At 40.0% G+C, this 27,651-nt stretch overlaps 1 protein-coding gene across 4 annotated transcripts in view; it reads left to right on the top strand.

Moving 5' to 3' along the window:
- Positions 1–27,651, top strand: part of SLC9A7 (solute carrier family 9 member A7) — a 142,357-nt gene that overhangs the window by 55,520 nt on the left and 59,186 nt on the right. For all 4 annotated transcript variants that reach the window (XR_009698899.1, XM_061178270.1, XM_061178269.1 and 1 more), the window contains exons 2-5: positions 10,651–10,850; positions 12,587–12,664; positions 18,553–18,629; positions 21,512–21,624. Coding sequence is in view for 3 of the 4 variants with exons in the window: in XM_061178270.1 (XP_061034253.1) it covers positions 10,651–10,850; positions 12,587–12,664; positions 18,553–18,629; positions 21,512–21,624 (468 nt within the window). In the remaining variant the exon portion in view is untranslated. The remainder of the gene's footprint in view (positions 1–10,650; positions 10,851–12,586; positions 12,665–18,552; positions 18,630–21,511; positions 21,625–27,651) is intronic.

The raw sequence follows: 27,651 nt of genomic DNA, 5'->3' as shown, positions 1-27,651 counted from the left end.
TTCTAGGAAGTAGATTCTGTAATATGCCTCAAAATTATTGGAAGTTTTTTAACCTATGAGAGTACTTGAATTTTATTCATTAATTTGGGCCAAATTATAAAGGCTGATAAAGGTGGGCATCCTTGATTTTAATGTCAGGTAAGAGGCTGAAAATATGTAGTTGCTTCCTTAGGCGTCAGAACTAAGGCTCTTTTCTTATAACTCAAATGGGGTAATTCCTTGTTAACACATGGCTACTGGCTAATGTCTCCTTAGTCTATTGTCGTTTACTGAGTGGTTGTGGTAGTCAGATGCAGGGATGGGTGGTGAGTACTCATTGAGCATTGCCTTCAGGAAAATTAGCCCTGGGGATGAGGGACAGGCACTTAAATGGTAGTCACAGTGCAGTGCAATCATTGTTCTGATAACGTAGTCACTATCGGAGACTGTTCCGGAAATGCATGATGAGATGGGTTGCCACATATGGTTGTGTACATTGTGCCCTGAACAATTCCAGGGAGCCTCTTTCATGTTGAAGTCTGTGAGGGCAGCCCTGATTGTGGAGAATCCAACCCAGTCCTGAGGTATCAGGAAGGGCTTCCCTGCCTGGAAGAAGTGATATCTACATTGTGACTTGAAGGACGAGTAGGAGTTAACCCAGTGAAGATGGTTAGGGAGCAGAGAGTGGGAAGAGAGTTCCAGGCAGAGGCTCAGAGGAAAGATTGATTAATTTATTTCAAAAGGTAGCTGATGTTTAGCTGAAAGTCTTGTCCTGGACCTTTAAAGAGTGGCAAACGGGTCAGGAAAATGTGTGATAATCTGCTGTAGTAACATTTGTAGTCCTTTGGCAGTTGACTTGAACTTGATTAGTGTGTTTTAATTAAAGGGGGAATACACAAAACAGCAATTAAAATGTGTTGAGTGATGATTCAGCCACAAGTACACTGTCCTTGATTTTGGGAAATGTCAGAGTATGAGGCAGAATCAAATATTCAAATACCTGTCTTAAGGTCCTTAGACGTTATCCAGGAATCTGCTAGCCTCCCATTATCTTCTCAAAATCTGTGAATTTTATTTTAAAAGCATTTTAAAGAAAATATGTTTAAGAATTTGAGTGGTCATCCATATTGCTTGGGATTTGAGGGGTTAAATTACTGATACTCTCTCTGTTATCAAAATTTGGAACCAATTGGGAGATAAAGGAGCCAGGTGGATAGAGCTTGGAGCGTGTGGTTTGGGTGTGTGGCAATAATGGCTTCCTGAGACTGTAGCCCTGGATTAGACAGAAATAATCTCTCCAGGCCCTGGAGGTGTTGAGCCAGCAGAGGCCCCTCCTAGAATGAGGCAAGTGTAATCAGTTTTTACTTGGGTACCATACTGGACTCTAGTTAAAAGTTCAGTCATCCAGATGAATGGATAAAGAAGATGTGGCACGTATATACAATGGAATATTACTGAGCCATAAAAAGGAACGAACTTGAGTTATTTGTAGTGAGGTGGATGGATCTAGAGTCTGTCATACAGAGTGAAGTAAGTCAGAAAGAGAAAAACAAATACCGTATGCTAACGCATATATATGGAATCTAAAAAAAATGGTACTGATGAACCTAGTGGCAGGCAGGAATAAAGACGTAGACATAGAGAATGGACTTGAGGACACGGGGGCGGGGAGGGAGAAGCTGGGGCCAAGTGAGAATAGCATCGACATATATACACTACCAAATGTAAAATAGTTAGCTAGTGGGAAGCAGCAGTATAGCACAGGGAGATCAGCTCGGTGCTTTGCGATGACCTAGAGGGGTGGGATAGGGAGGGTGGGAGGGAGGCTCAAGAGGGAGAGGATGTGGGGATATATATATGCATATCGCTGATTCACTTTGTTGTACAACAGAAACTAAGACAGTATTGTGAAGCAATTATAATCCAATAAAGATCTATTAAAAAAAAGTTCAGTCATCGAGTCCAAGTCTGCCTCCTTGGTTCCTAGTTTTCAATGAAAGACTCTCCCACTCTTCCATTATATACTAAAATGGGCATCTCCATTTTGTAAAGACTGTCAGAATGTATGTGGTATCTGGTCACCCATAGAGAAATGCTGTGCAGCATAGCAATGATGAGAAGATGTTCCTGGTGTCCCAAGAACTTCATGGGACAATATAATGATTTTTCCATATCTTGTTTTCCCAAGTAGATATCTAACCCCTAAAGTCATTTTCTTCCTCTTATTCTTAACTGTGACATTCCATATTTGGGGAAACTACTTAGAAATGATGGTGTTTTTTGACTCACATAAACTTGTTCCATGTTGGTTTTAATCAAATCTTTGGAATTTTAGCTGTTGAAGAAGAGGAACATTGGATTGGAGGTTGAACTCTTGGCTGATGGGCCTGATTTTCACTGTTTTAGTATCTCATATACTGATGGAAGCAAGACAGAACATTTGTCTTGAAGGGCTACAGGCTCAGTTTATTTCTTTAAAGTCAACCTTTATCAGAATAGCATTGGGTGGCTGATTGGCGATTCACAGATTTTCTGTTGTATTGTCAGGAGTTATCAGATTCGAAGCAACTAGAACTCTCATACATTGCTTGGCGGTGGGTAGATAGTTGCAAAATGGTATAGTAACTCTGGGAAATGATTTGACCAATTCTTATAAATTTAAACATACACTTGCCCAATGACTGAGCAGTCCCACTCTGGGTACTTGCCCTAGAGAATTGAAAACATGTTCACATAAAACCCTGTTTTATGGATGTTCATAGCAGCCTTATTTGTGATATCCAAAAGCTGAAAACAAACCAGATGTCCCTCAACAGGTGAGTGGATAAACAAACGGTAGTGTATTCTCACAATGGAATACTACTCAACAGTAAAAAGGAATGAAGTGTTAATTCATATTTGGGTGAATCTCAAAGGTGTTTGGCTGAGCAAGGGAAGCCAATCTCAAAAGGTCACATACTATATGACTCTTTTTAACCTTGAAAAGACAAAACTCTAGTAATAGGAAACAAATCAGTGGTTCCTGGCGTTATAGATAGGGTGAAGGTGTAACTGTCAAGGGATATAGTACAAGGGAGTTTTCTTGGAAGTGATAGAACTGTTTGGTATCCTGATCGTGGTGGTGCTTAAATGAATCTATGCCATAGTGTATACAGAAGTAGAAATATAATGTTGTACCCATGAAACTTTTATATGATGTTATTAACCAACGTTACCTCAATAAAAAATAAAATCTAAAAATTCAAAGACTTTTTCCCAAAGGAAAAAGTCCATTTTATTGTTAAGACAATTTAAAAAGTAAGAAAAAATTTAAGAAGACAGCATCAAGGAAGTTTAAAAAAAGAAAGAAAAGAAAAAACAAGCCACAGACTGGAAGAAAATATTTTCAAATCATATATTCAATAAGGAACTTGTATCACAATACATCAAGATCTCTTACAATTCAGTAAGACAGTCCAATTTAAACATGGCAAAAGATTTGAATTAATGGACATTTCACCAAAGAAGATATACAAATGACTCATAAGCACATAAAAGTATGCTTGACATCATTAGGCATTAGGGAAATGCAAATTAAAACTACAGTGAGATATCACTTAACACTCTCTAAAATAGATACAATCAAAAGACAATAACAAGTGTTGTAGAGCATGTAAACAAACTGTAACTCTCATACTTTGCTGGTGGGGATATAAATTGTATAAAATGGTATACAGTTTCCCAAATGGAAAACAGTTGGACAGTTCTTAAAGTAGTAAACATAGATTTACCATATGACACAGCAGTTCTGCTCCTAGGTTTCAACTCTAGAGAAATGAAAACATATGTCCATACAGACTTGTATGCAAATGTTCATTATTCATAATAGCAGAAAAGTGGAACCAACGCAAATGCTCATCAACTGGTGAATGGATAAACAAAATATGGTATATCCATACAATGGAATACTATTCAACAATAAAAAGTAATGAAGTACTAATACCTTTCTTCCACACTGGGTGAGCCTTGAAAACAGTATGCTAAGACAAAGAAGCCAGACACAAAAGAGTACATATTGTATGATTCCATTCATATGAAATGTCCAGAAAAGGCAAATCTATAGAGACAGAAAATAGATCAGTTGCCTGGGGCTGGGAGTGGGAAACAGAGAGTGACTGCAAAAGGAAATGTTCCAAATTAGATTGTGATAATTGCACAACTCTGCGAATATAATAAAATCATTGAATTGTACACTTAAAACGGGGAATTTTATGGTATGTAAATTGTACCTCAATAAAATTGTTTTTAAAAAGTATTTCATTACATATTCAAAACAAGTAACAAAAATATTTTAAATGAATTCTCCTTGAAACGAATATATCAATGAATAGCACAGCTGCATAATAAGTAATAGAACAAGTAGAAAAGGATATTGAAAAGGCTGTAACATACGTTCTTAAAACCAGAGTCGCTTAAATGACCCCCAAACCTGAAAAATCATTGTCACTGCTGGCATCCATTGCATCCTCTTTATTTGCTCAATTAGAAATAGTTATCACTCTCTTCAAACACTGTGTAACGGGATGTGGAATGGGACTCTTTCTTTTCTCAGAATTTCAGATGAAACTTTAGAACTCAGAACAACTCCTGCAGTGCTGTAAAAATCCCCATAGCGGCGGCCAAACCGAACTGATGATCATCTGCTCCCAGTAGCTCATATAAGGGAAGGTGGAGTCTCGTTAGAGAATAGTACATCCATGCACCTGTTCCCAGCTCCTTAACAAAGGCTTATTAATAGAGACATTTAAATATTGCAGCAGGTGGATAGCTGTCTAGAATTACAGCTGAGTGTCGATTTGTTCAACTGTCTTCCCAACAACCTGAGTCACAAAAACTGGCACCAGACTAGTGGGGGCTAGTTCCTTCAATGGCCTCGTAGCATTTTTGAACCATGCTTTGTCCATAATTAAGTTCCTTCCTCATACCACCAATGGGCACATGCATAAATTGTATATAGGGTTCTTTTTTTGGTTATGTGTTTCTTTTTTTTTTTTAATTAATTTATTTATTTATTTATGGCTGTGTTGGGTCTTCGTTTCTGTGCGAGGGCTTTCTCTAGCTGTGGCAAGCGGGGGCCACTCTTCATCGCGGGGCGCGGGCCTCTCACTATCGCGGCCTCTCTTGTTGCGGAGCACAGGCTCCAGACGCGCAGGCTCAGCAATTGTGGCTCATGGGCCTAGTCGCTCCGCGGCATGTGGGATCTTCCCAGACCAGGGCTCAAACCCGTGTCCCCTGCATTGGCAGGCAGATTCTCAACCACTGCGCCACCAGGGAAGCCCTATGTGTTTCTTTTAAACATTAGAAAAGTTGGCAGTTGTATACCATCAGCACAATATGCAAATACAGGAGTTTTTTCATACTCAAAAGTTGAAACAGTCTTGAGTTTTTTCTACTGAAAAAGTCTTGAATTTTTGCACCTTTGGAGTTCACCATGTTGCTTTAAGCCACATCAGATGTCAAAGGAATTTCATGTATATTTGCTTTCTGTAAAAGTTCAAAACTGAATTCTTTCCTAGCATTAGTCATATACCTGTGAAATCAGTGAGTCTCTTTTCATCAGCTGACATGTGATATTTTTCTGGCCCACACACAGTAGATGATTGCTCTTTGTAATCTGGAACACTATGATGTTGATCCAGTAAGTCCTTAATGCCTCTATTGTTCTCCATCATTTTTTTGGGAATACTGAAGTTTCTGAGCTTTGAAAAATACCTAATGTCAAATTCTAATTCCTTGTAGTTATGACCTCTTTATAGTTCCCTGTCAGAGGATGTCTTCCATATCTAGAAGATGAAAATGTGCCATTCATGTTTTTTCCAAGTCTTTGTTATATTCTCCCTAAAATACCCATCTGCAGTCCTAATGTCTTATTTTTTCTGAAGTGGAAGATGCCACACGTGAACTTAATATAGCAATGACTGTCCTTTTGTGCCATGGGCTACAGTTGTAATAAATATGAATCTAAATGTCTGAGGAGCTACTCAAACTCTACCTTGAATTAGCAGCAAATCCTGTTGCTTGGTATATTTTTGGTCAAAACTATCAATCAGGACGTTTTAACCTGTATCTTTGCTGTGAGGGGGCTTTGTTGCTATATTTTAACACAAGGGGGCAGCATCATCACCTTCACTGTCTCCATCACATCTTTAGCATGGGCACATTGGACCCGGGTAGGGAGGGAAAGATTTTATAAATATGTATTATTATTTTTAATATTCGTCATCTAATAATGGTTCTAGGTATGATGGTGATGATTACGGAGAGAGACTGCGAGGGTATTTCCTGTAGTTGAGGAATTTGGCTGCAAATAAAAGCCTCCTGTAAGGAAAAATCTCCTGTTTCCCTTCTGCTCTCAATACTCTCACTGGACATTTCTGTGACCACATGTGTGGGAGTTTTCTCACACCAAAGCAATTCTCCAGCTCTCTAGTGGATACCGACTGAGTATCCCACAATTTAACTCAACTCTGACACTATCTACTTGGAAATAGCATCAGATCCCACAGGCCTCATTAAGACCCCTGCCCCTCTCACTTCAGAGGTAAGTCACAAGTCCAGGTTATCACCTGAACTTCTGACCAACTGGCTATAAATCAGAGGTTCTCATGTTCCCCTCCTTAGCTTTGATCATTTGCTAAAATAGCTCAAAGAACTCAGGAAGCCCATTTACTTACTATATTACTGGTTTATTATCAAAGGATATAACTCAGGAACCGCCAGATGGAAGAGATGTATAAGGTAAGGTATGTGGAAAGGGACATGGAGCTTCCATGCCCTCTTCAGGTGAGCTACCCTCTCTGGTGCTCCACGTGTGCACCAACCCAGAACCTCTCTGAACCTGTGTACTTTGGGGATTTTTATTGAGGCTTCATTACATAGGTATGATTAATTAAATCATTGGCCATTAGTGATCCACTTAACCTCTAGCTCCTCTTCCCTGCATGGAGGTCAGGGGGTGGGGTGGAATTAAAAGTTCCAACTCTTGGGACTTCCCTGGTCATCCAGTGGGTAAGACTCCGTGCTCCCAGTGCAGGGGGCTCAGGTTCGATCCCTGGTTGGGGAACTAGATCCCGCATGCATGCTGCAACTAAGAGTTCGCATGCCACAACTAAGAGTCTGCATGCCGCAACTAGGAAGTCCTCATGCCGCAACTAAAAAGATCCCGCATGCCACAATGAAGACCCTGCGCAGCCTAAATAAATAAATAAATAATTTAAAAAGTTCCAACTCTCTAATCACCTGGTTGGTTCCCCTGGCAACCAGCCCTCATTCTGAGGCTAATCCGGGAACCCCCAGCCACCAGTCATCTCATTAGCATACAAAAAGACACTAGCAGAAGCTAGCACACCATTGTAAAGCAATTATACTTCAATAAAGATGTTTAAAAAAAAAAAAAAAAGACACTTAGCACTTCAGAGATTCTGGGGGTTTTAGGAGCTCTGTACCAGGAAACTGGGACAAAGACCAAATATATATTTCTTATTATAAATCACAGTATCACAACTCCTCTATTGTTAGAATAGTTGTCATTGTGAAGACCCTGTGCTATTGTGGTTTATTTTTTTTAGTTAGCTCTGCAAATAATGAGGCTAGTACAGAAAAGAAACAGTGAATTATGTAAAGCAGCTATTGATTTGGGAGAAGGATAGCCTTTTGTAAATGACTTATTTTGGTTTCCTGATGAAGACACTGTTAACTGAAGAAAACCGTGTTTTATTCAGGGACCTTACTGAGTACTATACAGCCCAGGAAACAGCCTCTCAGATAGCTCGGAGGATCTGTTCCAAAGAGGTAAGGGAGGAGCCAGGATATATAGGAGTTTTTGCAGGAAAAAAACCCAAATGTGTAGTCGAACATCAAAAGATTACCGCTAATCACAAAAACCAGACCTGTCAAGTTAATGAATTTAGCACTTTTCTATGTCTGCGAAGATGCAAGAGTCTGGCTCATTGAAATTATTCCTTTGATATGCATTTTAACTATCTATGTGCATATCATGTTTTTCTCCATCTGAATTCTCCCCAGGGCACACCTTGGGTTGGGGGGTGTGGTTACATTGGCAGCTGATGGCCGGCAATATTCTTTGTTTACTGGAATGGCAGGCAACATTTTTTTTTCCACAGCGCCTCCTCTTGGTCGTAAATTAGACCAAGGTTTGGGCGGCATTTCTTGACCAATTTGTCCCAAGGTGCTAAGAAGGCTCATTCCTAGATCAGATGAGGATTGTGTTGATAGGCCACTTGATGTGCTAAATTTTGGATTAGGCCCTGTTAATAACCTCAAATTCTCTGGATCTTCTGTTTTACTAGTCTGTTATGATCCAGGGGATGTTTTCCCTTGTTGCTTCTTCCCACATCTAGAGTTGCACTATTACAATTAATTCTGTATAGAGTTAAATGTATGATCTACTATCTCAAGATGTTTAGCCATCATTAATTTTGTCAAGAGGCCTGGTTACACACTGGGTAAAAATTGGGTTACAATTGGGTAAAAAGCATATATATATTTAACTGGGGTAAATAGAGTGGACTTGTTTGGGGCCCTTTAATGTTGGGGGCCATAGGGGGTCCCTTTGGCCCATCCAACCTTAGGTAGTGTTGTATCAAAACCTTTTGTTTTAATCCCATTAACATCTGTTTTGTTTATCCCATTTCTTAATAACCATCTAAAGATTTTTATCCTTTTGGGACGAGTCCCTTTAAAATTTTCACCTGGTTAGAAAGAAATCTATAGACTTTTCTCTCAGGTTCTTATTTTCCTGTTAATCAACCTAATTAACAAATAATCTCCTGTTCATTAGCATCTGTAAGACCCATTGAGGGTAAGTTGAGGCCACAAATGAGGCTTCCCAAACTGGTTTTTTTGTTTTGTTTTGTTTTGTTTTAAACTGAGGGAGTTCTTAGGTTAGCTATTTTTTTTTACCACCTTCTAATTTGTTTTTTCATAGGTACCAATAAAATGGCTGTTTATGAGAGTGCTCTAAAAATTCACCAATTTAGACGTTTCCCCAATTTAAAGGATCCATCGTCTGGCCATTGATGAGATATACGTTAATAGTGACACAAATCAATAACACGCTAGAGGCGTCCCCACAAGAGAGTGCAAAGGATGCAGCCTTCACAAGATCTAGAAAGTTTACTCCCCAAAATAGTCTAAGAGAGTAAAGGACCTTCGTTGTACAGGTTGACACAACGAAGGTGAGGATGACAAAGGCCCCTTATGGGCACCTCGTATGACAAATTTCCCTGAGAGTTGGCACAGCCAAGCCAGAAAAAGAGACTGCTCAGGACCCCAGTCTATTTGATTGGCTGCCAAATGTAAACCATGTGTGTACCTTCCAGAGGGCAGAGACCAAGCTCTCAAATTGAGATTATTAAGAACCTCATTTTTAATTTGTAGTAAAATTTTACAACTTTATTTTTTCACAAAAGTCAACAAAGTTCAAGTATGTTAGTACAGGTCTTTAACAACAAGAACCACCACAACAATAATAAAGCAATACAGACACAGAGCACAGAGTTTGGCTTAAAAAACTATATCTTTCTGGATTTTATATATTATTTGTTCTTCAACAATGTCTTGTGAGTTCTCATATGTCTTGGTGATAAGAGATATTGTAGAACATTATACATAGGATATAATAAACATTTTCTTTCTTTTTCTCATATAACTTTCTCCATTAATGGCAAAATGAGATGGGGGAGCATTTTACCATTCTCTCTCTTAATATTGCTAGCAAAGAACTGAATATAGAAAGAAGTCTGAAGTTTTCCACCTAAGAGAGAATTGTGGAAAGTGTCTGGTGGTTATTTATGTTTTCTTTTTTTCCCACATTTCACTCATTTTTACTTGGGCATGTGACTCATGTCCAGGACCAGGGGAGCAACATTTCTTCATAACTCATGGAATTAAATGCTTACACCCAATTTTGCTGGTTTTTTCCTCCTAAAGGGAAAACCCTGCTAAGAACAGAATGAGACGGAAAGACTTGCAGCTAATTATGCTAGCTGTGTCAATGGCATAGCCCCAAGAAGCCAGCTCTCCAGTCCCTGAATCATGACTGCGAAAATTGGCACTGTGCTGTTTAGCTCCCTAAGGGATGTAATTATTTTCTCCATGATACCCAATACTTGAAATGACCTCAGCAAAAACATTTCTTTTCTTTTTTTCCCTTCCTCTAGTGTGTGGCAAAACAAATTGCATTTGTAACAACTAGAAATTCCCGAGGCCTTGTCCTCGCTGGCGGATGGCCTGAGGGATGCTGCTGGTGCAAATCAAAGAGCTCAGTGGTTCTGCTTTGTGCTGTGCTAGGCAGAAAAAAACTTTGCCTCTTATCACCCCATCTTCCTCCAGCAAAAACCTGAGAAATGAGACATGCTCAGTGGTTCAGAGTACTCGGAGTACTGTCATAATCCCGAAAGGTACTGTCCTACCTTGTCCTCTTGGTGGCTGAGGGACTCAAACCAGAATAGATGGATTCTTAACCCTTTTGAAGGACTGTGTAGTTGTCCCTAAAATACACATCATCTACCTGGTCTCTAAGATTACTTCAGAGTTTCTTAGTTGTTGCCATTATTCCCACGCTCTCTGTGTCCTTCCACAGGCCTGATGTTTTCTTCCACTCTGTTTCAGGGCTCATCGTCGGGGTGATCCTGAGGTACGGCACCACTGCCACCAGTGGTCACGACAAGTCACTCAGCTGCACTCAGGAAGACAGGGCCTTCAGCACCTTATTAGTGAATGTCAGTGGGAAGTTCTTCGAATACACCCTGAAAGGAGAAATCAGCCCTGGCAAGGTCAACAGTGTAGAGCAGAATGACATGCTGAGGAAGGTGAGCTCGGGCCACTCAGCCACTTTGGTCCTGACGTGGTTTTTGATTTTCCGATTCTGTCTCAACTTTGTGAACAGAAATCTTTTCACACTCCTGGAACATGAGTAACATTCCTGGCTGTCAGTTTGGCTAGGAAGCTTTTGGACTGTGATGAGGAGAAGGAACCAGATTTGAACTTGAGCCTTTTAGCTTTGTCAGACTGATGTGGGCCACCAGTGGTGCAGTGGGTTCGTACATCCCACTCAGCTCCTCTCTCTAACTCCCATCTCTTTTTGATTATGTCTGTTACTCTTGTTATGGTTTAGGGATGAGATTGTTTCTTTCTTAAATTAAGATTGGTTTCTTATTTTTCTTTTAGCTTGTTAATAATCAGTGTTCAGAAGTGTTATTCTTACTTCTTCGTGGTTATTTTACCATATTCTACAAACATTTATTGAGTTTCCCACTCTCATTGGTGATTGATGCCAAAGGCTTAATGAATCTTCAGAGGAAAAATGTCTTGTTGTCTTAGAATTTGAGTCCACATGTTGTTTTTCATTTAATGTTGGGGGTAGCTAAAATACTCCACAGGAAAAGGGATTATATATCTCTTCACTTCACTTGGGTGATTTCCAGGATAAGCACAAGATCTGTATTTATCCACATACATTCTAGTACCTTATAGACCCGGGCTTATCAGCAGGAAGGCTTCCGTATAAAGTCTGGGGATCCAAGTTGTGGAGACCCCTTTAATATGTGAAGGCTTGCAGTCAAAGAGTGTAGCCTGTGCTCCAAAAATTAAATTATTATTGTTCTCAGGACCTGCCATAATCCTTAAAGAAAATTATTCTCAACCTGGAGCGTTCAACATGCCCATCTCCTCTCTGTCCCTAAGGGCGGTCCTAGTGAACTCTTGGCTCTCAACCCTTCATAAGAATGCATGGGATTTGCATAAACATTTGTGAAATTAAATGCAACTGAGAAAGATACCCAGTGTAATACCACACTAATGGCTGTTTACATTTAATAATTAGAATGGAGATTTCAAATAATTAATTGAAATAAGAGCCAGTTAATCTACCAACGTGAACAAATTCTTTAAAAAGGTTAGGAGGCTTTGTAGAATGTTTAATTCTTTTCTGGATGCGATAGGGCTTTGCTGATAGTTTCAGAGTGATTTCCCTGGTTGCCTACAGGTAGTTTTAGTCCCCTTAGAGTTGATGAATTTATGTTGATATTCAGGAAGTCACTAGCACCACTGGAGACTTTGATCTAGTCCACATTACGTATCACAAATGGCTGGTCGCTCAAAAGAGACTTAAATTCAGTAAGATTATGTCTATAAATTATTATGTGGTAGGATACAGGAAATTAATAAAGAATCATGACTGCATCTTTTATTGTAGTTGAACCTTTATAAAGGTTTGATAAAAATCAAGATGTTTTCATTTCTTGTTTAAGAACATTGACCAGAAGCTTTCTGTGAGTTCTCAGAATTGCATTGAATTGTTGTATCTTAATACACATTCAACAACACACCAAGAGTAGAAGGCAGAAGTGCTGTGTGGAGAAGAACAGGCCAGTGCTCATGGGAGCTGTGGCTTCTCTACTGTGCTGAGTCTGTGATTTTTTCACATTTATGTCATTTGTTTTAAATATTCAAACTTTAGTCAGTGGCTTAAGCAAATATTAAGCAAATATTATGGCACCAATTGGTATTCAACAAAAATTGGCTTTTTTTCTTTTTAAACTTTTAGGTAACATTTGATCCAGAGGTCTTTTTCAACATTCTGCTGCCTCCAATTATTTTCCATGCTGGATACAGTTTAAAGAAGGTAAGGAATTTTTGCCAGTATTTCTTAAAGCATGGGAATCTCTGCTTTAATTTTCCTGTACAATATTCTAGTTTTTTCCTTCTCTCAGATTGCTTATTACTGTGTTCTGTACCCACTCAAGAGACTACAGTTGACGCATCATCAGTGACTCATTTCTGTTTTAAAGTCTGGAACTCTCATCCATTGCTGGTGGGAATGTAAAATGGTATGGCCACTCTGGAAAACATTTTTGCAGTTTCTTATAAAACTAAAGTTGAAATTACCATATGACCCAGCGATTTTATTTCTGAGGATTTATCCCAGAGAAATGAAAACTTCTGTTTACACAAAAAACTGTACATGGTTGTTCATAACAACTTTATTTGTAATAGACCCAAACTGGAAACAAACAAAATGTCCTACAATAGGTGAATGGTTAAACAGCATCCATACCATGGATACTACTCAGCAATAAAATGGAACAAACTATTGATACACAAACAGCCTGGGTGGATCTCAAAGGCATTATGCTGAGTGAAAAAAATCCAATCTCAAAAGGTCACATACTATATGGTTTCATTTATATAACATTCTAGAAATGACAAAATTATAGGGATGGAGAACAAATTATTGGTTGCCAGGGGTTAGGGATGGTGGGGATGAGAAGGGGAGGGGGTGGCTGTGACTATAAAGTGGGTAGCATGAGGGAAATCTTCATGGCAGTGGAACAGTTCTGCATCTTGATTGCAGTGGTGGTTACAAGAATCTACACATGTGATAAAATGACATAGAACTATGCACACACATTGTACCAATGTCAGTTTCCTGGTTTTGATATTGCACTACAATTATGTGAGATATAACCAGTGGAGGAAAATGTGTGAAGGTACCACGGGACCTCTCTGCACTATTTTTGCAGCTTCTGTAAATCTATAATTACTCCAAAGTAAAAAGTTTAAAAAAAATCTATCATTATTGAGGGAGGGTCATTGTGTTCAGCAGCAAGGTTGGGCCTAAGCCCCTAGATATTTAAAATACCAAATACCTTTATAAATACTGTGAGTGGCTCCCTTCCTCCCCATTGTGGGACTATTCTGTGAAAATTTAGCCTCCAAAAAGGCCTACTTCAGATAACAGCCAAGGACCTTGTTTCAGCTGTCTTTCTGAAAGGGGACTAAAGGAAACCTTTTCAGTGAGCCTAGAGAAGAGAGATCTTGGCTGCCAATAAAACTCAGTAACATCCTTAGGAAGTAGAGAATGCCTTCAAAGTTGATAAACCTCTAGATAGGTCAATCAAGGTAAAAAAAAAGAGGAAAGAAACAAATTACCTATATCAGGAATGAAAGAGGGGACATCAGTATAGACCCTTCATACATTAAAAGGACAATAAGAGAATAATATGAACAACTGTGTACCAATAAATTTGACAACCCAGGTGAAATAGGCAAATTTCTCGAAAGGCACAAATTACCAGAACTGACCCAAGAAGAGATGGAAAACTTGAACAGCCCTATATTAATGAAATAAACTGAGTTCATAGTTAAAAACCTTTATATAAGCCCAGATGGCTTCACTGGTGAATTCTATCTAGCATTTAAGGAAGAAGTAATGAGTCCTACGCAAAATCTTTCAGAACATAGAGGAGGGAACAGTCCCAACTCATTTTATGAGAGGGTGCCTGCCCATCAGGCTGGTTCTTCTGTCAAAGCAACTCTTCAGTTTTCAGAAGGTTTTTAAACTCTTCCCAACCCACACAAATATAGTTATTTATGGAGCGTATGATATAAAGAACTTTGCATATATCCTTTATTTCGGTTTTTACATACATTATTTCTGATCATCACAGAAACTCTAAGAATGTGAGGGTGGTAGATTACCTCACACCCCTCTCTCCCAGGTTTCCAACTCATTTATAAACAGACACAAGGAGCTAACTGGCAACTGAATGATCAATTTATGACCCAAAGTCCCTGGTGACGCATCTTGGATGATATAGTTTAGCCCTTGGTAATGGGACTCCTTACTGCCGACCTCATGAATTGAAGACAGATGCCCTTTAGCCACCAAGTCGGTCACAGTCACAGATAGGGAGGCTGAAATGGAGAGATCCTAGAAATTGCTGGGCCTGCCAAAGGCTGCCTCTTTTGCTCATAGCATGGAGGCCACAGGAGCAAGAGCACTCCCCCACTTTTCGTAAGAGAGTCAAGGCTACAAGTCAGGGTCAAGCCAATCTCCCCCTTCAGAGATCACATGGCCCCTTCTTACTGCACCACCTTCAAGGGAGGAGGGATGGAACTTAAGTCCCCTCTCCACAATGGATGCTTGAGGAGCAGGAGGCTGCGTTTCTGCACACCAGCCCAACGCACATCTGGACACTCACAGACATGTAGAGAATGTCCTGCATTTTACTGATGATGAAGCCAGATTGAGAACGATTAAGTGACGTTTGAGGTTATGTAGGTGGTGCAGGACTGAGTCAAGGTTATACCTGTCTGTCTGACTGGAGGGCCTAGGGTTGTTTCTCTGTGTTACATTCTTTCCAGATATAGGTGTTCTGTACCAAAAAAGTATCCTTTTTCTGACTTATTTATGAGGTTGCCAAAGTAATCTGAATCTATATGTCAGCTATTGACATGTAACAAATGGTAGATGATCTTACAGGTATAAATAATGTTATTCTTTATCTAAGTAAAGAGTTTGGGAGCTGCTCTTAAGATCAAATGGGTGATGAATAATTTGGTATTTTAAATAAGTAATCTTAATGTATAATCAATGTCATAGTTGCTTTAAAATGAAACCAAACCATTGGTTGTGAAAGCCACTCTAATGGCTAAAAAAAAACCTTAGTGTTTGCAGAGCCTTCCCTTTGTCAGCTTCATTTTCTCAGAAGAAAAACAAATAACAGGCTTTGCCAGTTAACCAATTTAAGTTGTTTTTGAAATGCTAGTCTTAAAGATTATTATTAGCTCTTAGTTTAGTCTCTTTCCTTTTTAATCAGGCACCTAAATAGTTGGTACTTATGTGGTTGCCATCTCTGATTAAATGTTCCCAATTAAATGTGTAATAAGTGTTTCACCATTTAACCTCTGGTATGTAAACAGATTCATACCCTTTGACCTATGTACATGTAGTTGTCATTCAGACATGGGCCTTCTTTTTTCTAACTTGAAAAAAGTACCATGGCCTTAGCTTTGATTTTGTGCTACCACTCAGTTTGCTTAGAGGGCATTGGCAGGGAAAGAATTCACCTATAGAAGCTTTCATGTTTTGTGAATTTCCCCCAATACACACACACATACACACACACACCATGTTCAAATTTGTCAGGGGAATGGGCGATGATAAGGTTTCCCAAGGAGTAGGAATGTAAGGCTTAGAATGGTACAACTAGGAATTGGGATGCCAGGTGGATTTTCATTGAATGCAAACCTTCTCATCCTGATCTGTTTTAGGTTTATATTCTCAAAGGCTTTACCAGGGCATGTCATCTCCTTTTGTTTCTTTTTGCCATTCTATAATGGAAAGGGAAAAGAAGGGAGAGACTGAACCAGTCATGGCCATGTGAACCACACGTGACTGTGAACTGTTAAGGCCAAATAAGAAGATGATGAAAGATATAGGATTCCACTAGACACCTCCTGTCCTTCTTCCCTAAAAGGATGTGGTGGGAATCAAGAAGGGCATCTTGTGCGGTGAGAGTGCAGTGCCTTGGGGTCAGAAGACCTGCTTTCCAGTTCTGGTGCTGCGGTTTGGTAGACATGTGGCTTCAGGCAGCTCACATCACACTTTTGAGCCTTAGTTGTCTCTCATATAAAATGGTCCAAAAAACACCTTCACGATGAGGTTGTTGTGAGAATTGGATGAGCTAATATGCGAAAGTACTTTGTAAACTATGAAGTATATAATGAAATACTAGGTGTAATAATATACAAATAAGTGGCATGTTATACCTTTTCAAGGTGCAATAAAATTCCAGTTCATATCAACAGATATGAATGGGATGGGTAATTTGTGTGTGTGTGTGTGTGTGTGTGTGTGTGTGTGTATGTGTGATTTTAGAGTATATCATGAATGCATTTTTGGTGGTAGATTTACATTTCTAATTTTCTGCTTTGGCTAATATCATAAATGCAAATTTACTTAATATATTCAAACCAACCATAGGAATGATTACCCAAAAGAAGGCCGAGTGGCAAGGGAAAGCACATCTAGGATTAAAATTTTGCTCCTGGATACTTCGCATGGGTTTCATTGGTCTCATGTCTTGTCCTTGATGCACCCCCTCCCTGGTTTAAGCACTTGATGGAGCTTTTAAAGGCAAGTAGGTCACAGTTGTTGGTTTTTTTTTTAAATTAATTTATTTATTTTTGGCTGTGTTGGGTCTTCGTTTCTGTGCGAGGGCTTTCTCTGGTTGCGGCAAGCGGGGGCCACTCTTCATCGCGGTGTGCGGGCCTCTCATTATCGCGGCCTCTCTTGTTGCGGAGCACAGGCTCCAGACGCGCAGGCTCAGTAGTTGTGGCTCACGGGCCCAGTTGCTCCGCGGCATGTGGGATCTTCCCAGACCAGGGCTCGAACCCTTGTCCTCTGCATTAGCAGGCAGATTCTCAACCACTGCGCCACCAGGGAAACCCTGTTGGTTTTTTTTTTTGAAGTCTAATTTTTTTTTTCAAAACAGTGGCATATAAATGCATTAGCATTAAAAAAAGACTGAGGACAATGACTGATTTAGGAGGCAAACATAATGTGTCTATAATATGTACAGGCAGTACCTTCATTTGATGACTGTCAGTGTGGGAAGCCCTTGAAGGATTCTGTTCTGAGCAGGTGGTTTAGGGGCACTAGGGATTCTTTGATGCCTTCTTCACAGCCTCAGAGAGGGGCAGGCATTGGGGAAGGCTGAAGCCAAGGTCTTAGGTCCTCTGTCTGGAATGCAGGCCGATGGTCGCCTGCAGCCCTTTGTCTGATCAGACTTCGTGCTGGCTGCTTGATCCAGGCTGAGTGCTTCTTCTGTGCCCTCTCTTTCCCTGATGGTGCTTAGCTCACATGCTGGGGCTCTCCTGCCTTTTAAAATTTCTAGATAAAGTGTTCCTGGTTCCTGTTTAATTAGGGTGTTTAGGGGATTTTGTTTGTCTGTTTTTGTTAAATAGTTATGATTGTCCAGTGTGAACAGCTTTATGCCTTGAGAAGTAAGGATCATGTCTCAGGGTCCCAAGAACAGGGATTTTCCCCATCAGAATATCCACAGGCCCAGTGATTTATGAGAAGTAAATTCATGTGTGTGTGTGTGTGTGTGTGTGTGTGTGTGTACATACTTATAAATTTGCCCATCTTAGATGAACTACCTGTTTCTTGTTTCTCCACACCTATCTCTATTTTCCCTCTTTCCCAGGCTCCAAAGATTAATTCAGATGAATATCAGAAGACGCCTCTGATGCTGAGTTAACCAGAAAGCTCCTTAGCACTTTCATAGCTTATTAGTTTCAAACTTATATCTGTAATGTTCTTCTAAGGTACCACCAGAACTGGAAGTGACTAGTTGAATCACTAGGGTAAAATAGTTTGGGTTAAATCTGTGAAAATGATTGGTCTACTTACACACACATACTCTCTCTCTCTGTCTCTCTCTCACACACACACACACACACAAAATGTAATTTAATATAATCAGCCAGAGTAGTTTTTTCTGAAATTTACTAAGGTCTTGCTTGCTTGCTCACTGATTGGTAGGACAAAGGATATCTTAAAACCATGATTTTCTAAGGCTAAATAGCATTATTCAGGAGTAACTTCAGTTGTTAATTAATATAATGGAAGCAGTAAGTAAAGTTTCACTTTTTAGAGACTTGTAGTGTTTCTGATGTTCACTGTCAAAATTCACAATGTGATTCCTGCTTTTTTGTTTTATTCAGAGACACTTTTTCAGAAACCTTGGGTCTATTCTGGCCTATGCCTTCTTGGGGACTGCCGTTTCCTGCTTCATTATCGGGTAAGTGACTCTTTGTCATATAACCAAATTACCACACTTCCAAAGAGATGAGATCCACATGGGTCCACAGAATCCAATATTTTCCCCAGCTTTATTGAGATATAATTGACACGTAACATTGTGTAAGTGTAGGGTATACAGTGTGTTGATTTGACACATTTATAAATTGCAAAATGATTACCACCATAGTATTAGCTCCCACCTTCATCTGGTCACATGGTTACCATTTCTTTTTTTGTGGTGAGGACATGTTAGCAACATTCAAGTATGTGGTACAGTATCATTAGCTATAATCACTATGTTGTACATTAGACCCCCAAACTTATTAATCTTGTTACTGGAAGTTTGTACCCTTTGAGCAGCACCTCCCCATTTCCCCCACCCCCCAGCCCCTGGCAACGGCCAGAGTCCAGTATTTTGATGTTTATGATGATTGTAATTAAGATCTAGAGTTACATTGTCCAGTGTGGTAGCTATGAGCCACATGTGGCTATTTAAATTGAAATTAAGATTCATTAACGTTGAAATAAAATAAAACCTAGTCCCCAGATCTTAGTTTCTAATAGCATTCTTCAATGAAAAGAACCAGGGCCCCTTGCAGAAATGGCTGATTCTAGGGCTGGGGCAGCAAATATGCAAAATGACAATGGAGCATCTTATAGTGTCAGAGAGTAAGGAAGTGCTCAGAAAACAAACAAAAAGGATATGGAGCATGTCAAAGGGACACAGAGCCAACCTGAAAACCCCCCCCTCCCTAATGGCTAAAGAACAACATAAGAAATAACATTGTTTTGGATCATCACCCAAAGTATAAAGCAAATATATTTGAGTCTATACTGATATAAATAAATGATTGGATGAATAAATAAATGGGGGAGAAGTGACAAATCTGTGCAGAAGAATTCCAAATAATTTATGCAGATACAGTCCCCCTCAAGGAGGTGAAGCTTGGGCCTTCCCCCCTTTGATTGTGGGCTGTGCATAGCGACTTCCTTCCAAAGAGTACAGCATGCAAAGGAAGAAGAAAGAGTAGCTTTACAGAGGAGAAACCTGGCAAACACTACCTCAGCCAGATGATCAAGATTAACACCAAAATTGGTAAATCATGTTGATACGCTGTACCTTTGATATCTGTGATGAGAATGGCACTTACTGCTGTGTCTTCCTCCCAAAATCACATTACCTCAGTCTAATCATGAGAAAAAAAAATCAGACAAGTCCCACATTCTGCAAAATACCTGACCAGTACTCCTCCCCAACTGCCAAGGTCATCAAAAACAAGCAAAGTCTGAGAAACTTGTCACAGCCAAGAGGAGACAAAAGAGATATGATGACTAAATGTAATGTGGTATCCTGGATGGAATCCTGGAACAGAAAAGGGATATTAGGTAAAAACTAAGGAAATCTGAATGAAATGTGAACTTTAGTTAGTTTAAAAAAATTAGCTGGAAAGCTGGAGATAAAAGCAGGAGCCTTTTATGCCACCAAAACAGGAGGAGCTTGGACTTTGTCCTTTAAGAGAGACAAGCCATTGAAGAGTGACAGGTTAGATAACTGATATTGGTGACTATAGGGAAAACGCTACCACGGAGAAGTCTATTGCTCAGATCTAAGCTTATGATAGAAGGAAATGGAGAGGAAGGTCTAGTTTCAAGAAATATTTAAAAGGTAGGTGAAAGAAGCCTTTGATAAGCAACAAAGAGCAAATCAACTCTGTATCATAGAATTCCTGTGAATTGAAATATAGCTGTTTAAGTGTCTGGAACAGTGTCAATGTCTGGCACACAGTAGGCAAACACTAAGTTATAGCTGTTTATTCTCAAAAGGATTCAATTCTGCAAATAGTTCTTGAACTTCTAGCTTCATCAATCTACTGTTCTAGACACCTAAGGTACAAAGATGAGTAATGATATGGTCTTGACCTTTAAGAATCTTATTATTGGGGGTTGGCTGTAGGGTACAATGAGTCTATTCTGTGGCTATTTATTTTTGGCATTTTATTCTTTTCGATGCTGTTGTAAATGGGATTTTCTTAATTTCTCTTTATTCTGTGGTTGTTTTTATTCCCTTAATCCCTACAGCTGCTACCAACACACACACACAGACACACACACACCCTTAATAACATGTACTAGGCCTTTTAACACTCTTCACTCCTCCCAATTTGTCAGCTGTCCTGTAGGAAATGTGCTCTGGCCAAGTTGAAATATTAACTTGGTGGTCCTTCTTGGGCCATATCACATTCTGCGCAGTATAAGGAGGGCTGCTGCTGGCCTGCCTAACCCATGCAAAGAGTGAGAAGCCAGATATGTCAATGGGTACGCTGATATTTTAATGGGATGCTCAAAGAGTTTTGCCTCTCTTCCCTTCTTTGAAATAATTATTGGCAGAGAAGGTTGACCAGTTGGATCTTTGTGGCCAACCCATTTTTTTTCTCTCCAGCTTCATCCAGTCCACTCATTTCCATGACTTTAAATGCATTGTCTTAGAATCCTGGGAGTTTTATAGCAATTCATTACCCATTTTGCAGAGTTCTTTCTCTTCCTTTCTTCCCTACTACCCAGTTGCTTAAAATGCCCTAACTGTTGCTAATTGAGGATCATACTTTATAGTTGTAAATAAGCACAGTTTTTTAAAATGGAGTGTTCAGATATTTCAGCAAGATGACATTAACTGCAGACCATTACTTGGTGCCAAAGTCTTATTTGCACATGTTCCTGGTAAGTGTCCAACCACAGCAGCTGCCCAACGTTTTCACAAACCTCTCTGGAAGTGCAGTATTCTAGTACTCCTCTGCTTGCTCATTTGCCAGGTTACTCAATTAGGTGGGTTTTCTTTTCTTTTTTTTTCCTTCTGACATAGTTTACCTTCCCTTCTTACAGAAATCTCATGTATGGTGTGGTGAAGCTCATGAAGATTGTGGGGCAGCTCTCGGATAAATTTTACTACACGGATTGTCTCTTTTTTGGAGCAGTTATCTCTGCTACTGACCCAGGTATTTGCATATTTGGCCTTACCATTATGATGTTTTATTATTTAAATCTTAAAAAGTTCAGAGCAATCATTAACTTTCATTACAGTAAGGAGACTGTAGTGTTAACATGGAACAGTGGAGGAAGAGACCAGTAAGTGGTCTAACAGACTTAGATGGCTTTTCTAAGAAGGGCCTGCATTTCCCTTTTCTTCTTCTTCTTCTTATTATTGTAAAAAAAAACCAACATAAAATTTACCATCTTAATCATCTTCAGGTGTATAGTTCAGCAGTGTTGAGTATATTCACATTGTTGTGCAACCAATCTCCAGAATTTTTTCATCTTGCAAAACTGAAACTCTATACCCATTAAGCAACATCTCCCCACTCTTCCCCCACCCCACCCCACAGTCCTGGGCAACCACCTTTCTACTTTCTGTCTCTATGAGTTTGACTACTGTAGATACCTCATATAAGTGGAATCATCAGCAGTTGTCTTTTTGTGTCTGGCTTATTTCATTAGCATAATGTCCTCAAGATTCATCTATGTTGTAACATGTGTCAGAATTTCCTTCCTTTTAAACCTGAATAATTATTCCATTGTGTGACTATACCGCATCTTGTTTATCCATCCATCTGCCAACAAGCACTTGGGTTGCTTTCACCTGTATTTCCCTTTTTGTATTTCATTTTAGAATGTCTAATTTAGTCATAATTTTTACACTTAGACTGTCTTTTTTCTCAGTGTTGTGCTTTTGCATTCTTTTAGGAAACCTATCATTTGGTTTAAATAATACCTTTGCTTAGTAGAAATGCACACCAGTACCTGTAGTGAATGTAATTTAATTTGTAAAGTCCTTTTGTGCAATGTTCCTGCACACTGTGATGTGGTTCCTATTCATAAATCTCTTACCTTGTATTTTTCAAGTGTTAGTTGAACCAGTTCTTAAAAGTGGAATTATTATATACCCTTCCTCCCCTGCAGCTCAAAACAAACAAACAAGCTCTCCTCTCCAAGTTGGAACCCATAATTGAATCGGTTCACATAAAGTAGTTACGGCTATTCTTTCCTCTAGTGTTAACTACTGAGGGTGCCATTGCAGGGAAAGAATTTATGGAGAAAGAGCTGATCTTGTTCTTACAGTACAGATGGAAAGGTCTTTTCATTGTCTATGATGTCCTCTAACATTCTGGACAGTAATGATCTCTAAGATATGCAGATTCCCACCATGCCCCACCTCCACTTCACCGTGCCTCTTGGGGGGTCCTCTAGATCAGCGCTACCCAATAGACCTTTCTGTGGTGATAGAAATGTTCTATAGTCTTCCCAATCCTTTATGGTAGCCAGTAGCTACGTGTGGCTATTGAGCACTTGAAATGTGGGATAGTGCAACCGAAGAACTGATTTTTGAAGTTTATGCTCAGTAATTTAAGTTTAAATGGCTACATGTGGCTAGTGGCTACCGCATTGGATAGCACAGCTCTAGACAGTTGTGTGGCTCTGAAAAATCTTGGTGATCCAAAAACTGTTGATCTCTCTCACCACCCCCCTATTTTTTTTTTTAATGTTTTTAAAAAAATTTTTTTCCTTTTTTTTTTCGGCCGGACCACGAGGCATGTGGGATCTTAGTTCCCTGACCAGGGATCGAACCCATGCCCCCTGCAGTGGAAGCGTGAAGTCCTAACCACTGGGCCACCAGGGAAGTCCCTCTCACCCCCCTGTTTTCTTACAAACACGCTAAGTAAATTGATACTGAAGACTTGGCTGGTTGAAGCACCCTTGTTTGTGAAAAGAATGTGGGATGTGGAGTTGCAGGTGGTGGTTTGACTTCTAGCCCTGCCAGTCACTAACCGGGTGGCCTGGGCACACTTTATCTCCTGAGCATCAGTTTCCTCATTTATGAAGTAAGAATAATGGTACCTGTTTCCTATTGTGAAGGGCTATTGTGAAGATTAAATGAGATAATGCCTGTAAAGTGTTGAGCATATCATCTGCTGATTATGTTGGTCTCTATCAACATCTTCTGACTCAGGCAGAGATTTCTCTGTGTTACCTGTGTGTGTGTGTGCGTGTGTGTGTGTGTGTGTGTATGTGTATGTGTGTGTTTAATAACAGGTTACCACTTAACCTAAGCACTGTGAAAAGTAGCTTTATTATCCTAACACTACAATGTCTGTGACATCTCCAAATGTGTGTCTGTTGAGAAATGATTCTATATAAGTTTAAGAAAGGTGTTTAGTGTCTCTGAAAATATATTACTAACTATACTCATCTATAACTTTATTACTAACATCTTACTAGTACCACCAATAAGCAAAGGGAAGTTAGTGTAACATAAAGATTACTGATACTGTTTTCTGAGCCATTTGTGTCGCTTCATTTAATTGGATAGAAAGGCTTATTTTTCCAGATTATCTTTGTAATTGTTTACTTCACTTTAATGTGTCCATGCTGTGGTAGAAAATAATGGAAGGCATTACCATGACACACCATTTTTATTTGTCCTGTGAAGATTGGCACAGTAAGGGTTTTATAGAAATGAAAGTTCTAGAAAATTGAAACTTTAAACTTATTAAACATCAGGACATTAACTTTAACTGCTTTTTAATGGAAGTCTTTCTGAAATGTAGAATGTTTTTATAAATTAAAAGTGTTTTACCAGCTTCCTAAAAATCTGTTGTTTGAGAACTTGGGCCATAAAAGAAATAAAAACTTTAAGTGCAGAGTTAGAGGGGAACCATAAGACCAAATTGACTTCTTGTGCCTGGTGCATCAAACAGAAATTCTGGTATTGGGATGAAAGAGTAAGAGTCCTTGTCCCTGATTTCACTGTACTTGGCTCTTGTGTTTGGTCTTCCCGTTGATGGGGGCAGCCTGTGCGTGGTGTGCTATAGGCTGCTCTGTGACCAGGAGCCCTCTCCATTCCGTTGTTATGTGTCATGGGTGCCACTTGCCATCTTTGTGGACTGTTACTTAAATGGATCCACAATTCAGGAAAGAAAATATAAGTTTCCAACCTGTAGTATTGCTACATTCGTAAGCAGCTACCAGAGAAAATGAGCGCCCTTCCTTCCTGTGAACCATTATGCAGTGATTCCTCTCACTGTAATCCTGTCACTTTTACACCCCTCGAGTCAATCAGACTGACTCACAGGTTTCAAAAGCTGCGATCTGTGCTGTCAGAGAGTAATTCACTAGTTGCACCACCCAGGCTGGTCAGTCTTTTGCTTAGTCTTTGAGACTGAGTTCAAATCTGCCACCTGCCTGGTTATTCTTCCTTTACTGCTTCAGTCAGTAGCTCCCACAGCTCCTGAGTCAGGTCTATTTTCTACATAACATTACTTGCCGCTTTGTGCTGAGCGTTCGCAAGTGCTAAGTACTCTTTAGTACACAGATGGAGTGTTCAGGGAAAGTTAGTTGAAGGAACAAAGTCAGGTTCTTGATTTTTCCTTCTTTCTCTTTCCACTATTGTTTCATTTTTCCCACTGCTTTTTAGATACCTGTACCAGCAGTCTTCAGTCAGTGAATTGTAATTTCTCAGTCCATGTCCAGTTGGAAACAGCTGTTGTGACCTTGTTCTCTCTGATTGCAAGGGTCCAGCTGTGGGGGGAGCCACTCACCCAGTCTGTCATCCCCTTCCTACCCCCACCCCCGCATCATCTTCTGGTTGTCCACACCCGTAGTCCTCATCTGGGTTGGGCACAGGCTTGCCCAGGAGGGACATGGCCGACTTCCTGCCTTGCTTTCTAAGGTGATGGGCAGGGAGAATGAGAAATTGAAATTCAGAACAGCCACATTCAGACCAGTACAAAGTGTTAATTATTAATTATGCAGAGCTAGTGTTTATTGTCATAAATAAATGTGTTAACTACACATTATTTTTTTTTTTACTACTGGTACAGTAGTATTTTAGGAAAACAGTGTTTAAAAGTCAAAGGGGCTTTTGAAAATCATGTACTCAAGGCTTCGCTTTACTCTGTCTTTGGACTTTGCTGTGCACTATTGGATGGCTTCCGTTTGCCCTTCCACATTTCCACACCACCCTTCCCCACTCTCTTCTTGGCACTGGGAGGCTGACTGGTATGGAAGATTGCAAAGGTTCCTTTGCCTTCTACTTTCCCATTGGATTTGTCCACGGGGGGAGCACCAGTGGGAGACTGGGAGGAGGCTGGACATGCAGGGTCCCTGTGGGCTGGCTGTGTCCCTTGAACAAAGGTCACGGCTCCTGTTGGGTGACCCTCTCCACACAGCTCCTGGTTCTGGCAACCACTCCTTCCCTGGACCCTTTGAGCCTAGGGATGGTATAAAAGCTTCCTGTTTTCAGCCACAGGTACTGCCCTCCCCCTCTCCCGTGCTCTCTACACACTTCTATAAATAATGCCTTTATAAACACTCCTCAAATTACTCATCTGTTTCCTGCCAGAACCCTCGCTGATAAAGTCCTGGGGCCCAGGTGTCCTGGGCTGCCAGCCCTGAGCTCTGTTCGTTGAGATTAGCCTCCACCAGTCCTGAGTCCCTGAGTGACTGACTGACTGATGTGAATAGAGGCCTCTGGTGCCAACCCACAGTGGACGTACTGTATGAGTAATAGATAAAATTTCTCTCGCGTTTGACCACTGAGATTTTGGGAAGTTTGTTACCGCAGCAGAAAGCAGCCCACCACACACGGCCTGTTTTCTCATCTCTAAATTGGGAGATATGATACTACTACCTTCCTAGGGTTTTTATGAGGACTAAATGAGATTGTAAAATGTTTAGCATAGTGCCTGCTTCCTGGTAAGACCTTAATAATTGTTATTATTATCATTGTTAATTTTTCTTCAGCATTGGGTTCAAAACAAGACAATTCTTGTGTCATATAATGATAAACTAAGAGTAGAGGTTTTGTATTAGTCAGGTTTCTTCAAAGAAACAGAATAAATAGGAGACATATGTGTGTGTGAGGGGGAGAGGGAAAGAGACATATTGATTGACTGCTTGATTGTAAGGAATTGGCTCATGTGATTATGGAGGCTAAGAAGTCTCAAGATCTGCAGTGCAAAGGCTTGAGAACCAGGAGAGCCAATGCTGTAGTTCCAGTCTGGGTCCAAAGACAGGCAGAGAAAGTGAATTCTCCCTTACTCTGCCTTTTTGTTCTAGTGAAACCTTCAACAGACCACATGAGTCCCACCCTCATTGAGGGGGGCCATCTGCTTTACTCAGTCTACTGATTCTAATGTTAATCTCATCCAGAACCTCACAGACACATCCAGAATAATGTTTAATCGAATATCTGGGCACCCCATGGTCCAGTCAAGTTGACAAGTAAAATTAACCGTCACAGGTTTTATGTAAGGAGCCACACATATCGTTCATGTAATAAATAATCGAGAAAACAGGAACTTTTTTTAGCCTAATCCCTAAAGATTTTTCCTGTTGTGTAACTTGATAAACTGTTTTCAAGGGTGGAAGAAAGAGATTGACCTTGTTTGCGTCTTGTTTTATACAGATGACATGTCTGTCCTTTAGGAAGTATGCCTGCTGGTGATGCCCCCTGTTGATGTCTGGTTAGCATCTGAAAGCTTAGAGTAGTGGTTTTATTGCCTAGATTTACGATTATCTGGAGCAGCCTCATGATATAGTTGACATTTTTCAAATCCAAATTATTTTTTGTTTACTCTCAATAAATGAGTTAAAGTTTTTGAAAGGAAAGGCGTGATGGGAAGTGGTTTCAGAATCTCCCTTAATCCCTAACAAAAATAGAGACAGCAAGACAGCAAAAAAGAAAACACAGACTCAACTAGCGACAGAGTATCTCCATGAATCCCCAGTTATCAACTAGTGGGGTCAAACTACCGGTAGCGGTGAGACTTAGGGATAAGAACAGCAGCTGCGCTGGAGGAAGCAAAGGAAAGAGGGGGCTGCTGGTCATTTTGATTGTCAGGGAACCTACAAATTTCCCACAAGTATTCACACTCAAAAGGAGGGATCCCCACTGGGAGTAAAGAATTTTATGGTCGTATTGGATAACAGCAGTTAATACTGGGAGGAGGCTTTTCAGGCTCTAATTT

Source organism: Eubalaena glacialis, chromosome X (genome assembly GCF_028564815.1).
Source record: "Eubalaena glacialis isolate mEubGla1 chromosome X, mEubGla1.1.hap2.+ XY, whole genome shotgun sequence".
NCBI lineage: Eukaryota > Metazoa > Chordata > Mammalia > Artiodactyla > Balaenidae > Eubalaena > Eubalaena glacialis.
Note: the sequence above shows the minus strand (reverse complement) of the source record. Positions and strands in the feature narration are given on the sequence as shown.